Genomic DNA, 14575 nt, shown 5'->3' on the forward strand with positions numbered 1-14575 from the left:
ATATTCTTAGGCTTATTATAATACAGAATTCACCAAATGCTAAGACATGTTTTTAGTGGCTATCAAACAGAAATCATTTTTGAAAATTTAGGTTATCTCTGTTTTATCTTATTTGAAAAATCAGTTCATAAAACATGTTAGGAGTTTATAATTATCATAGTATTCTGCACTTTTAAAATAGTTAATAAAAACTTGATTAAAATAAACTGATAGGGGCTTCCCTGGTGGCGCAGTGGTTGAGAGTCCGCCTGCTGATGCAGGGGACACGGGTTCGTGCCCCGGTCCAGGAGAATCCCACATGCCGCGGAGCGGCTGGGCCCGTGAGCCATGGCCACTGAGCCTGCGTGTCCGGAGCCTCTGCTCCGCAGCGGGAGAGGCCACAATGGTGAGAGGCCCGTGTACCGCAAAAAAAAATAATAAATAAATATAAACTGATAACAATTCAACATCATGTAATTCATAGCAACAGACATGAAAACATATGAAAGTAAAGTTTTGATATAAGTTTTATTTGTATAATTCTGAGTTATGTCTACTTTCCCTTTGGTTTCCATCTTAATTTGACTATTAAGTTTGATGATTAAAAATTAGATACATTTATCCTCTAGAAAATAAATCAAATGTTACTATACTTGTAATCAGAGAAATTCTGTAATACAATTCAGAGTAACTCTACTCTGCAAAGCCAATTTGTGTATACTGTTCTGTGAAACACTCCTAAATTAATTTTTTCAGAAGAAATAGTTTATGTCAGTTAATTTTTATTCTCCAACATTGAGCTTTCAGAGGAAGACGTTATTAAATCTATTGCATAGAAGTACTGACAAGTTCAGGATGCCAGTGATTTTACTATTTGAAACATTCATAAAATAATGAAAACTACATTTATTTCCTAAGGAATCTTATGTTACAGTTACAAAGCAGAAGACTGTCTTTGCAGGAGAGACTACTGAGAAATAGATGCATTTTATTTTTTTCAGGTCATGTGCCATAATCAATTTGTTACTTTGACATAGAAGAGCAGGAAATAAGGATTTTTGCCCTTCTACTTCAATTGTGTGTGTGTGTGTGTGTGTGTGTGTGTGTGTGTGTGTGTGTTGGAGGGACATGGTTTGGTGGTGGTTATAAGTGATATTTGCAAAGACTGCATGGTTTATTGATTTTTTTTTTTTTTTTTTTTGTGGTACGCGGGCCTCTCACCACTGCGGCCTCTCTCATTGCGGAGCACAGGCTCCGGACACGCAGGCTCAGCGGCCATGGCTCACGGGCCCAGCCGCTCAGCGGCACGTGGGATCTTCCCGGACCGGGGCACGAACCCGTGTCCCCCGCATCGGCAGGCGGACTCTCAACCACTGCGCCACCAGGGAAGCCCTGTCTATTGATTTTTAATCTAGCTATTTATTGCCATTTAGAGGTGGTATGACCCTGCAGTGTGGCAAAGATACAAGATAGGCTTTAAACATGTTATAGAAAACTATCAACGTTGTCACTTTGTCTGCGATCTAAAGCATACAATGCTCATTCTCATCAATGACAGTGAATACCTATGCTTAGACAATGACTAGGTGCCTCAACTGTGAGCTGAGTTGTCATACAGCTATTGGCAAAAGCTTAGCTTAGGAGTTGATACACCTGTGATATAGTCAAAGAGAGTATTATTCATTCCTTCCATTGGGCTCCCTGAACTGATCCCTCTGGCAAACCTGAGTCGCAGATAATGTCTTAGGCAGAAAACCTTTGCTTAAAGCAAATAACTCCTGTCTTCTCAATGAAATAGATGTCCTTGTCATCTGTTGGTGAGAGCTCAGGAGAACCTTTGCGGGCAATTGAACATTAAGAAAACTAGGAATGAACTGAGTATTGATGTGGAGTCATGGATTCCCCACCCTAAGGGAGCATGATTCAGGGGGAGCCATGAGCACTGACTAATCAGAACTGGTCATCTTGCTGAAGTGGGATGCTGGAAGTGTCCTGCTATGCCAAGACTGAACCCTTAGTTGTTGGACCATAAGGAATCTGGGGGAGGGAACTCCCGAAGGAGGTCTGAGGGTAGTTGGAGTAGCCATGGGGGTGGGGACCTCGAGGGTCTCAGGAAACAGCTCTTTAGCAAGCAGTGTGGAAGCATTCCAAAATTTTAACAGTTGGGACGGCCACACCAGTGTATAGCCACCTGAATGGGTAAGCTTTCCTAAGGAGAGAGTGGAGAAAAGAAGAGGAGAGAAGAAAAAAAGAGGATTTAGGATAGAACCAAAATCAAGAACATTTAGTGTCAGAAAAATATAAGCAGTATTCAAAGAAAAAGTAGTACCACAAAGTAGTGAGGTACTTAAATGTACTCTTTGGAATCACACCTTCATTCTTCAGCAAAAGAGAACATCCCAACTTCCTTACTTGGTGTTCTTACTGCCCCACATGCTGAAAGAAAGCCTGCTTGTGGGTACATCCCAACCTCTTTACCCTCAGAACCCCCAGATCAGCTTCCCCATGATGTCCCACTAGCCCCACTACATACCTATTATAGTTAACCTCGGACAGCATTTATAGGTGTGACCAAACATAAAAGATTAACAGACATGTGAGAACAACCATGAACGTGAAGAAAGAGAATCAAAATAAAATCAAAACTTAGCCTGAAGAAAACAGCAATAAAGCTGGTGAAAGAAGAAAATGCTTTAAAAAAGTGCATTAATAGTATCCTTAGATGAGTGAATGTTGCATCATACACATAAAGTTGGCTATGAAGAAAAGGAGCAGTCAGGGAAAAAATAATACCTAGAAATTAAAAATACGGGTTTTTAAGATCAAAGTACAGAATATAAGGTCAGAATAGCAGAATGGTCATACTGAAGACCAAATCCATGATATAGAAGGAAAAGCCAAATAAATCTCCTAGAAAGCAGAATATCAAGATAGATATGTAGGAAATATGAGGAGAAACAATTGGAGTGCAAAATAAAGACTTTCAGCCACACAAACATTCAGAAAATGCATCTCACGTGCTCACACTGAAAAGAAGCAGCAAACCACTTCCTCCAGCAAAACAATAACAATAAAACCGAAAGATAAAAGATGTAAGAAATAGTGATAAAGTCAACAACAAAACCTCATAATAAACGTTCCGGGTGGAACTGGATTCCACCGTGCTTTGTATGGTGCCAATATGCATGTTTCTGTGATTCTTCTCATCAGTACTGTGACATCAGAGAGGAGAAAATAAAGGTTACTTCATTACAAGGTTGAGAGTTTGCAAGCAGCAGGTGCTATAGCACAGGGGGTCATGAGATTTGAGGATGCTGGTAAGGGCTGCGAGATGATGCCACACTAGGTAGGACAGAGAACAAAGTGAAGAGAGAATTGAATGAAGTGCCCATTGGGGGTCGATGGAACAGAGACCCCCCCAATGGAGTTAAGGGCAGGAGAACATGACCATGATTGTGATCGTATGGAATGGGAGGAAGGGTGTGAGAGAGCTAGACTCTGTTCTTAGCTGAGAAGGAGACAGATGGAGTTTGTGCCTTCAGTTTGGAGGCAAATCATGAGTGTGGGAAACTAGTTTCCTCATCGGACAGAGATGGAAATAGAAATGTCCATGTTCAGGATGTGACCTCCTGGGGTTTAAGATTTGAAATACAGTCCATTTCCTGGGGGTGACAAGGTCATCGATTGGGTAGACTGATAAAGAGTTAAGGCAAACATCACTGGACTTGTGAAGGTCAAGGAGCTATAGGATGAAGTGGACAGTGGCTCTGAATCATGGCTGTTGAAATCGCTTAGGATAATGGCAGGAGTAGGAATGGATAGAAATTTAATAAATCTGGAATCAAAATCTTTGAGAAATATGGGAGAGGACCTAGAAGTGAGTAGCTGACTTGATGAATAGAGTTAGAGAGAATGTCAAAATGGCAAAAGCCCTCATGAGAGGAAAGGTTTTGCACAGGAATACAAAATATAATGGCTTAAAAGCCACCATGAAACATCAGTACGTGCTAGCCTTGTTGACATGAAATGGGGAAGAAATAGCCTCCCTTTAAGCAGAAAAGTCACTCAAGTTTGAAAAGTCACTCAAGATAATCAAGTTTGAAACAAGGCAAAAGGGTAGGAGAAGTGTCTGCAAAGAGGTTTTAGATTAAAAGGGTGTTTGGTTGTCATGAAACTGCTTTGAAGGTATGGGGTAAAGATTCTAAAGGGAAGCTCCTGGTGAAAGATGTCAGGGTGGCGCAAATAAAGAGACATGTAAAGGCATGAAAATGGGAGACGGTAGAGAACAATGAGGCTTGCCTGTAGGATGGTGGTTGATGGCAGGAGTAAGAGGTGTGGGACTGTCTCAAGGTTGTGATTTGAACTTGAACTTGTCTGGCTGCCTGAACATACAGGTATGCGGGAGGCTCTATTTACTGCCTGCTTCAAAATGTCCCAAGTCAGCTTTGAAATCAATGGATGATTCTCTTTCCTACTCACTCATCTTCACTTGCAGAGCTCCACAGCTCTCGGCAGCTCCTCCCACGCCATTGTTGGCTATGCAGCAGTAAATGCCGTCATCGCTGTCTTCCACGCTCAGGATGGTGAAGAGCTGACCGTTCTCCCGAATGCTGTACCGGGTGTCAAAGAGCCTGTGGGTCGCAGAGGATTATGGCAGGTTAGGGCCCCATCTGTGATGTTTTGGCTATGATTAAATGATCACACAGATGGCTTACCAATGGAGGAAGTAGACTAAAGGTAAGAGGAAATTCGATTGAGTTCTGAATAACAGAATAAGCGTATTTGGGAACTGAAAGCTAACATTATATTCTAATCTTTCCTAGGCTCCAATAATCAGAGCAGTGTTGAGTCCTTCAAAAATAACTTCAAAAGGTGATGTCTGTTGATGAGACCAAACATAAAGTTATTTATTTAGGAAAGTATATATCATTACCCAAGATATGAGTTCTGCCCCATATTTACTGGGAAGTAGCAGCTAGATAATGAAAACACACACACACACACATAAGTGCGACTAGCAGAAAGGGATAAGCAGATACTCACTACTGTATATAAAACAGATAAACAGCAAGGACTTGCTGTATAGCACAGGGAAATATATTCAATATCTTGTAATAACCTATAAGGGAAAAGAATCTGAAAAAGAGCATGTGTGTGTATGTGTGTGTGTATGTATATATGAACCGAATCTCTTTGCTGTACACCTGAAACTAATACACTGTAAATCAACTATACCTCAATTTTTAAAAAATGGAAAAAAAAAGAGTTAAATATTTATAGAAGTAACTACCACTTAACTATTTGTTCATTCATTAATCAAATGTTTGTTGAGTGCCTAACAAGTGCCAGGTACAGTGCTAGTTCCTTGGGACACATAAGTAAGCAAAAAAGGTCCAAACTGTAAAAATACAGGTTTTACATATATTATCTCACTAAATGACATGCAGTGTGAATGTTGAGAAGGAAATTAGGACGAAAGAAAGAAATTTGAGAGGAAGCGTCAACCTAAAAGTGAGTTTTATGACCAAATATCCTTTACGCTAAATCCGTATATTAGGCAGAGTAAAGCACCCCACCCCCAGCAAAGATCCATGTCTGAATCCCCAGAACCTGTGAATATGTTACCTTACAGGGCAAAAGGGATTTTGCAGATGTCAGGGATCTTAAAATAGAGTATCCTGGATTATCCAGAGGGACCCTATGTAATCATTAGGGTCCTTAAAAGATGGAAGAGGGAAGCAGGAGGATCAGAGGATGAGCTGTGATGGTGGAGGCAGAGTATGGAGTGACACAGCTGCTGGCTTTGAAAATGCAGGAAGGGGCCAAGAAGCGCAGGCAGCTCCGAGAAGCTAGGGAAGGCAAGAAATCAGACTTTCCTCTGGAGCCTCCAGAAAGCATGCAGCCCCGCCAACACCTGGATTTTCGCCCAAAGAGCCCTATTTCAGACTTCTGAACTCCGAAACTGGGAGATAGTAAATTTGTGTTGTTTCAAGCCATGAAATGCATGGTAATTTGTTATGGTAGAAATGGGAAAAACTAACACAACATGAAAACAAAAACTGTAAAGGGAATGGAATTTTGATTTTTCTAATTCAATGGGTGGCTCCCATCACACACTGATCTTAAAGAGGAAAAAAGGGATGGAGTGATTTTTGGTCTAATGTGACTAAGGATAATATAATCACTGGGTAGTTCATTAAATCACATCAAATAACTGAGGATAGCCATGATATTCACTCTCGTGTAGTTTTTGCTTTGTATAAGTTTTCATGGAAAATATGAATATTGGAATATCTTACAGATGTGCTTGTGGACCAAGAGTCCAGCCACTCTGTGAAATATAAACTTCCAAGATTTATAATCTGTGGTATCACTGCTGCTTAATTCAAGTACATAAATTGCTTTTAGATTGTGAGGGACACAAGTATTTATAATTTTCAAAATATAAATTGTTCTTTTTTATTGAAGTATACTTGGTTTACAATATTATATTAGTTTCAGGTGTACATAGCATAGTGAGTCAGTATTTTTACAGATTATACTCCATTAAGTTATTACAAGATAATGGCTATGATTCCCTGTGCTATACAATATATCCTTGCTGCTCATCTATTTTCTACATAATAGTATGTATCTCTTAATCCCATATACCTAATTTGCCCCTCCCCATCCCTCTCCCCCATCCCTCTCCCCTTTGGTAACCGCTAGTTTGTTTTCTATGTGAATCTGTTTCTGTTTTGCATATACATTCGTTTGTATTACTTTTTAGATTTCATATGTAGGTGGTATCATACAGTATTCGTTGTTCCCCATCTGACTTATTTCACTAAGCATAATATTCTCGAAGTCCATACATGTTGCTGCAAATGGCAGAATTTCATTCTTTTTTATGGCTAAGATTCCATTCTAAATATATACCACATCTTCTTTACCCATTCATCTGTTACAGACACATGGGTTGCTTCCATGTCTTGGCTATTGTAAATACTACTGCTATGAATTTGGGGTGCATATATCTTTTCAAATCAGTGTTGTCATTTTTTCTGGATATATACCCCAGAGTGGAATTGCTGGATCATATAATACTTTATTTTTAGCTTTCTGAGGAGCCTCCATACTGTTTTACATAGAGGCCACACCACTTACATTCCCATCAGTAGTGTACAAGGGTTTCATTTTCTGCACACCCTCTCCAACATTTGTTATTTGTAGACTTATGATAGCTGACTGGTGAGAGGTGATATCTTATTGTTGTTTTTTCTAATAATTAGTGATGTGGAGCATCTTTTTGTGTGCCTGTTGGCCATCTGTATGTCCTCTTTGGAAGGATGTCTATTCAGGCCTTTTGCCCATTTTTTGATTGGGTTGTTTGGTTTTTTTTTTGATACTGAGTTGTATGAGCTGTTTATATATTTTGGATATTAACCCCTTACTGGTCATATCATTCGCAAATATTTTCTCCCATTCTGTAGCTTGTCTTTTTGTTTTGTTGGTGTTTTCCCTTGCTGTGCAAAAGCTTTCAAGTTTAATTAGGTCCTTTTTGTTTATTTTTGCTTTTATTTCTTTTGCCTTAGGAGACAGATTCAAAAACATATTGCTATGATTTATGTCAAAGAGAAATTTTTCAGAACTGTTTTTAGATTTATAGAAAAATTGGAAAGGTAGTACAGAGAATTCACATATACCCCCTACATCCAGTTTCCCACATCTTAGGTAAGTATGGTACATTTGTTACAGGTAATGAATCACCATTGATACATTATTAACTAAAGTCATAGTTTATTCAGATTTGTTTTGTTTTTACCTAATGTCTTTTTCTGTTGCATAATCTCTTCCAGGCTACTACATTTAATTTATTTGTCTCATTTCCTTAGGCTCCTTCTAGCTTTGACATTTTCTATGACTTTCCTTGCTTTGGATGACTTGACAGTTTTGAAGAGTACTGGTCAAATATTTTGTAGGATGCTCCTCTATTGGAATTTGTCATATGCTTTTATCATGATTAAATTGGGTTTATAGCTTTGGGGAGGAAGACCACAGGTAGAGTGCCATTTCGTCACATCATAACAAGGGTACTACTATCAATATAATTTCTCACTATTGATATTGACCTTTATCACCTGGCTGAGGTAATGCTTGTCGAGTATCTCCTGTGTAAAGTTATTCATTATTCCTCAAGAAGCACTCAATTGTATTTTCAAAACGTAATTTCTTCCTATTTCACATATCCTTTGACTAACAACTATCTGAACCTGTTGCTCCGTTTATTTCTTATTTATTTGTAACATATTTTTGCCATACAATAAAGGGAAGATTTAAATTTATTAAAAGTAATTTTATTCATAGTATTTTAAGCCAAGTTAGAATATTTATGGTTTCCTGAACCAGACTTATAATGTTGATTTTCTTTGCATGATTTGAAAAAAACTCATTGGTTGTCCATTTCTTCATCTACTTACAATATTGGGAGATAAACACATGAGAGGATTATAGGGCAATAGTTTTCAAAGTTATTTGACAATGTAGGCAACAAACTTCCTTCTTGGACAAGTTAAAAGATGATGATGGGGAGAGTAGTCTTTGAATATTGACTTTTGAATACTGACTGCTATCTAACACCTATTATAATTTCAAAGTAGAGAAGAATATAAATAATATCCCAGTATATAAGCAACAGTAATATATTACATCATGTTGTAATATAAAACTATTTATAACTTCTACTGTAATAGTGTCACAGGTACTTTATTACCACTGTTATTCATGATGTATATTAAATGAGGTTTTCCTGTATTGTTTAGGAATAGTCAATTTTATTATAGAAGACAAAGACATAAGATGGATAAAACTCATAAAAAGTGTTAAGCATATAAATTGTAAGGCTAATAACTTATGAGATATTGGTAAAATGACTTGTAAGTAGAGATAAAAAGTAAGCTACTGACTTATGAAATATAGGCAGAATTGATAAATTGTGTTGAATATAGGTAGTAAATAAAATTGCCACCTACTAAACATAGATGGAATAAATTAAAAATATGATGGAACAAAGAAGAGCATTATTTATGGTAGGAAGAGATGGAAAGACAAGTTCATAATTCTGCCACCTCTAGACTGACAACTTTGTCACCTTGAAAACAACCACCCACTGGTGATATACACTATGGCCCCATTATGGTCCCATGAGCTGTATCCAGGAAACACAGTTAAAATCCATGGCTGTTGAGCAGGCTAACTGACAAGCTCCGGCCAGGTATACTTATCCCTGCGTCCCTCCAACAGGGCAAATATATATCATTGGCTTCAGGAACCCTCCACCTGTGGGCCCTTGCTCAACCTCAACTCTGTTTCTTGTAAGAACACCACAGTGGGGACATCTGAGGCACAGGGAAGAGAGACTGGACACATAAACATTAAGTAAACCAAGATTCCTAAGTATATTAACTTGCCCTATTTCTTTCCCCTTGTTTCTATCTATGTATTTTATTAACATCGTTATTGGAGTAAAATTGCTTTCCAATGTTTTGTTAGTTTCTGCTGTATAACAAAGTGAATCAGCTATATGTATACATATATCCCCATATCCCCTCCCTCTTGCATCTCCCTCCCACCCTCCCTATCCCACCCCTCTAGGTGGTCACAAAGCAGCGAGCTGATCTCCCCGTGTGATGCAGTTGCTTCCCACTAGCTACCTATTTAACATTTGGTGGTGTATATAGGTCAATACTACTCTCTCACTTTGTCCCAGCTTACCCTTCCCCCTCCCCATGTCCTCATGTCCATTCTCTACATCTGTGTCTTTATTCCTGTCCTTTCCTTAGGTTCATAAAAACCATTTTTCTTTTTTTTTTTAGATTCCATATATATATGTTAGCATATGGTATTTGTTTTTCTCTTTCTGACTTACTTCACTCTGTATGAGAGACGCTATGTCCATCCACCTCACTACAAATAACTCAATTTCATTTCTTTTTATGGCTGAGTAATATTCCATTGTATATATGTGCCACATCTTCTTTATCCATTCATCTGTCGATGGACACCTAGGTTGCTTCCATGTCCTGGCTATTGTAAATAGTGCTGCAATGAACATTGTGGTACATGACTCTTTTTGAATTATGGTTTTCTCAGGGTATATACCCAGAAGTGGGATTGCTGGGTCATATGGTAGTTCTATTTTTAGTTTTATATGGAACCTCCATACTGTTCTCCATAGTGTCTGTATCAATTTACATTCCCACCAACAGTGCAAGAGGGTTGCCTGTTCTCCACACCTTCCCCAGCATTTATTGTTTGTAGATTTTTTGATGATGGCCATTCTGACTAGTGTGAGGTGATACCTCACTGTAGTTTTTTATTTGCGGTACGCGGGCCTCTCACTGTTGTGGCCTCTCCCGTTGCGGAGCACAGGCTCTGGACACGCAGGCTCAGCGGCCATGGCTCACGGGCCTAGCCGCTCTGAGGCATGTGAGATCTTCCCGGACTGGGGCACGAACCCGTGTCCCCTGCATCGGCAGGCAGACTCTCAACCACTGTGCCACCAGGGAAGCCCCTCACTGTAGTTTTGGTTTGCATTTCTCTAATGATTAGTGATGTTGAGCATCCTTTCATGTGTTTGTTGGAAATCTGTATATCTTCTTTGGAGAAATGTCTATTTAGGTCTTCTGCCCATTTTTGGATAGGGTTGTTTGTTTTATTGATACTGAATTGCATGAGCTACTTGTATATTTTGGAGATTAATCCTTTGTCAGTTACTTCATTTGCAAATATTTTCTACCATTCTGAAGGTTGTCTTTTCATCTTGTTTATGGTTTCCTTTGCTGTGCAAAAGCTTTTAAGTTTATTAGGTCCCATTTGTTTATTTTTGTTTTTATTTCCATTTCTCAAGGAGGTGGGTAAAAATGTTCTTGCTGTGATTTATGTCAAAGAGTGTTCTTCCTATGTTTTCCTCTAAGAGTTTGATAGTGTCTGGCCTTACATTTAGGTCTTCAATCCATTTGGAGTTTATTTTTGTGCATGGTGTTAGGGAGTGTTCTAATTTCATTCTTTTACATGTAGCTGTCTAGTTTTCCCAGCACCCCTTATTGAAGAGGCTGTCTTTTCTCCACTGTATATTCTTGCCTCCTTTATCAAAGATAAGGTGACCATATGTGCATGGGTTTATCTCTGGGCTTTCTATCCTGTTCCATTGATCTATATTTCTGTTTTTGTGCCAGTACCATACTGTCTTGATTACTGTAGCTCTGTAGTATAGTCTGAAGTCAGGGAGCCTGATTCCTCCAGCTCCATTTTTCTTTCTCAAGATTGCTTTGGCTATTTGGGGTCTTTTTTGTTTCCATACAAATTGTGAAAGTTTTTGTTCTAGTTCTGTGAAAAATGCCATTGGTAGTTTGACAGAGATTGCATTGGATCTGTAGATTGCTTTGGGTAGCATAGTCATTTTCACAATGCTGATTCCTCCAATCCAAGAACATGGTATATCTCTCCATCTGTTTGTATCATCTTTAATTTCTTTCATCAGTGTTTTATAGTTTTCTGCATACAGGTATTTTGTCTCCTTAGGTAGGTTTATTCTCTTTCATATTTTCATCATTAGTGTATAGGAATGCAAGGGATTTCTGTGCATTAATTTTGTATCCTGCTACTTTACTAAATTCATTGATTAGCTCTAGTAGTTTTCTGGTAGCATCTTTAGGATTCTCTCTGTATAGTATCATGTCATCTGTAAACAGTGACAGCTCTACTTCTTTTCTGATGTGGATTCCTTTTATTTCTTTTTCTTCTGATTGCTGTGGCTAAAACTTCCAAAACTGTGTTGAATAACAGTAGTGAGAGTGGGCAACCTTGTCTTGTTCCTGATCTTAGAGGAAATGGTTTCAGTTTTTCACCACTGAGAACAATGTTGGCTGTGGGCTTGTCATATATGGCCTTTATTAGGTTGAGGTAAGTTCCCTCTATGCCTACGTTCTGGAGGGTTTTTTATCATAAATGTGTGTTGAGTTTTGTCAAAAGCTTCTTCTGCATCTATTGAGATGATCATATGGTTTTTATCCTTCAGTTTGTTAATATGGTGTATCACATTGCTTGATTTGCGTATATTGAAGAATCCTTGCATTCCTGGGATAAACCCCACTTGATCATGGTGTATGATCCTTTTAATGTGCTGTTGGATTCTGTTTGCTAGTATTTTGTTGAGGATTTTTTGCATCTATGTTCATCAGTGATATTGGCCTGTAGTTTTCTTTTTATGTGACATCTTTGTCTGGTTTTGGTATTAGGGTGAGGGTGGCCTCTTAGAATGAGTTTGGGAGTGTTCCTCCCTCTGCTATATTTTGGAATAGTTTGAGAAGGATAGGTGTTATCTCTTCTCTAAATGTTTGATAGAATTCGCCTCTGAAGCCATCTGGTCCTGGGCTTTCGTGTGTTGGAAGATTTGTAATCACAGTTTCAATTTCAGTGCTTGTGATTGGTCTGTTTATATTTTCTGTTTCTTCCTGGTTCAGTACTGGAAGGTTGTGCTTTGCTAAGAATTTGTCCATTTCTTCTAGGTTTTCCATTTTATTGGCATATAGTTGCTTGTAGTAATCTCTCATGATCCTTTGTATTTCTGCAGTGTCAGTTGTTACTTCTCCTTTTTCATTTCTAATTGTGTTGATTTGACTCTTCTCCCTTTTTTTTCTTGATGAATCTGGCTAGTGGTTTATCAATTTTGTTTTTCTTTTCAAAGAACCAGCTTTTAGTTTTATTGATCTTTGCTGTTGTTTCCTTCATTTCTTTTTCATTTATTTCTGATCTTATCTTTATGATTTCTTTCCTCCTGTTAACTTTGGGGATTTTTTGTTCTTCTTTCTCTAATTGCTTTAGGTGTAAGGTGAGGTTGTTTATTTGATATGTTTCTAGTTTCTTGAGGTAGGATTGTATTGCTATAAAATTCCCTCTTAGAACTGCTTTTGCTGCATCCCATAGGTTTTGAATTGTCATGTTTTCATTGTCATCTGTTTCTAGGTATTTTTTGATTTCCTCTTTGATTTCTTCAGTTATCACTTCGTTATTAAGTAGTGTATTGTTTAGCCTCCATGTGTTTGTATTTTTTACAGTTTTTTTTCCTGTGAATGATATCTAGTCTCATAGCATTGTGGTCAGAAAAGATACTTGATACGATTTCAATTTTCTTAAATTTACCAAGGCTTGATTTGTGACCCAAGATATGGTCTATCCTGGAGAATGTTCCATGAGCACTTGAGAAGAAAGTCTTTTCCGTTGTTTTTGGATGGAATGTCCTATAAAAATCAATTAAGTTCCTCTTATTTAATGTGTCATTTAAAGCTTGTGTTTCCTTATTCATTTTCATTTTGGATGATCTGTCCATTGGTGAAAGTCGGGTGTTAAAGTCCCCTACTATGATTGTGTTACTGTTGATTTCCCCTTTTATGGCTGTTAGCATTAGCCTTATGTATTGAGGTGCTCCTATGTTGGGTGCATAAATATTTACCATTGTTATATCTTCTTCTTGGATTGATGCCTTGATCATTCTGTAGTGTCCTTCTTTTCTCTTGTAAAAGTCTTTGTTTTAAAGTCTATATTGTCTGACATGAGAATTGCTACTCCAGCTTTCTTTTGATTTCCATTTGCATGGAATATCTTTTTCCATCCCCTCACTTTCAGTTTGTATGTGCCCCTAGGTATGAAGTGGGTCTCTTGTAGATAGCACATAATGGGTCTTGTTTCTGTATCCATTCAGCCAGTCTTTGTCTTTTGGTTGGAGCATTTAATCCATTTATATTTAAGGTAATTATCGATGTATATGTTCCTATTACCATTTTCTTAACTGTTTTGGGTTTGTTTTTCTAGGCCTTTTCCTTCTCTGGTGTTTCCTGCCTAGAGAAGTTCCTTTAGCATGTGCTGTAAAGCTGGTTTGCTGGTGCTGAATTCTCTTAGCTTTTACTTGTCTGTAAAGGTTTTAATTTCTCCATCAAATCTGAATGAGGTCCTTGCTGTGTAGAGTAATCTTGGTTGTAGGTTTTTCCCTGTCATCACTTTAAATACGTCCTGCCACTCTCTTCTGGCTTGCAGAGTTTCTGCTGAAAGGTCAGCTGTTAATGTTATGCATATTCCCTTTATGTTATTTGTTGCTTTTCCCTTGCTGCTTTTAATATTTTTTCTTTGTATTTAATTTTTGATAGTTTGATTAATATGTGTCTTGGCATGTTTCTCCTTGGATTTACCCTGTATGGGACTCTCTGTGCTTCCTGGACTTGATTGACTATTTCCTTTCCCATGTTAGGGAAGTTTTCAACTATAATCTCTTAAAATATTTTCTCAGACCCTTTCTTTTTCTCTTCTTCTTCTGGGACCCTATCATTTGAATGTTGGAGCATCTAATGTTGTCCCAGAGATCTCTGAGACTGTCCTCAGTTCTTTTTATTCATTTTTTCTTTATTTTGCTCTTCAGTCGTTATTTCCACTATTTTATCTTCCAGGTCACTTATCCGTTCTTCTGCCTCAGCTATTCTGCTATTGATTCCTTCTAGAGAATTTTTAATTTCATTTATTTTGTTGTTCATCAGTGTTTGTTTGCTCTTTAGTACTTCTAGTT

General features: G+C 38.0%; 1 protein-coding gene across 5 annotated transcripts in view; it reads right to left on the reverse strand.

The window, feature by feature from the left end:
* Positions 1-14575, reverse strand: part of MUSK (muscle associated receptor tyrosine kinase) — a 91786-nt gene that overhangs the window by 64251 nt on the left and 12960 nt on the right. For all 5 annotated transcript variants that reach the window (XM_030858394.2, XM_030858392.2, XM_030858391.2 and 2 more), the window contains exon 3: positions 4459-4610. In XM_030858394.2, coding sequence (XP_030714254.1) covers positions 4459-4610 — 152 coding nt within the window. The remainder of the gene's footprint in view (positions 1-4458; positions 4611-14575) is intronic.

This window comes from Globicephala melas, chromosome 6, assembly GCF_963455315.2.
Source record: "Globicephala melas chromosome 6, mGloMel1.2, whole genome shotgun sequence".
NCBI classification, from domain to species: domain Eukaryota; kingdom Metazoa; phylum Chordata; class Mammalia; order Artiodactyla; family Delphinidae; genus Globicephala; species Globicephala melas.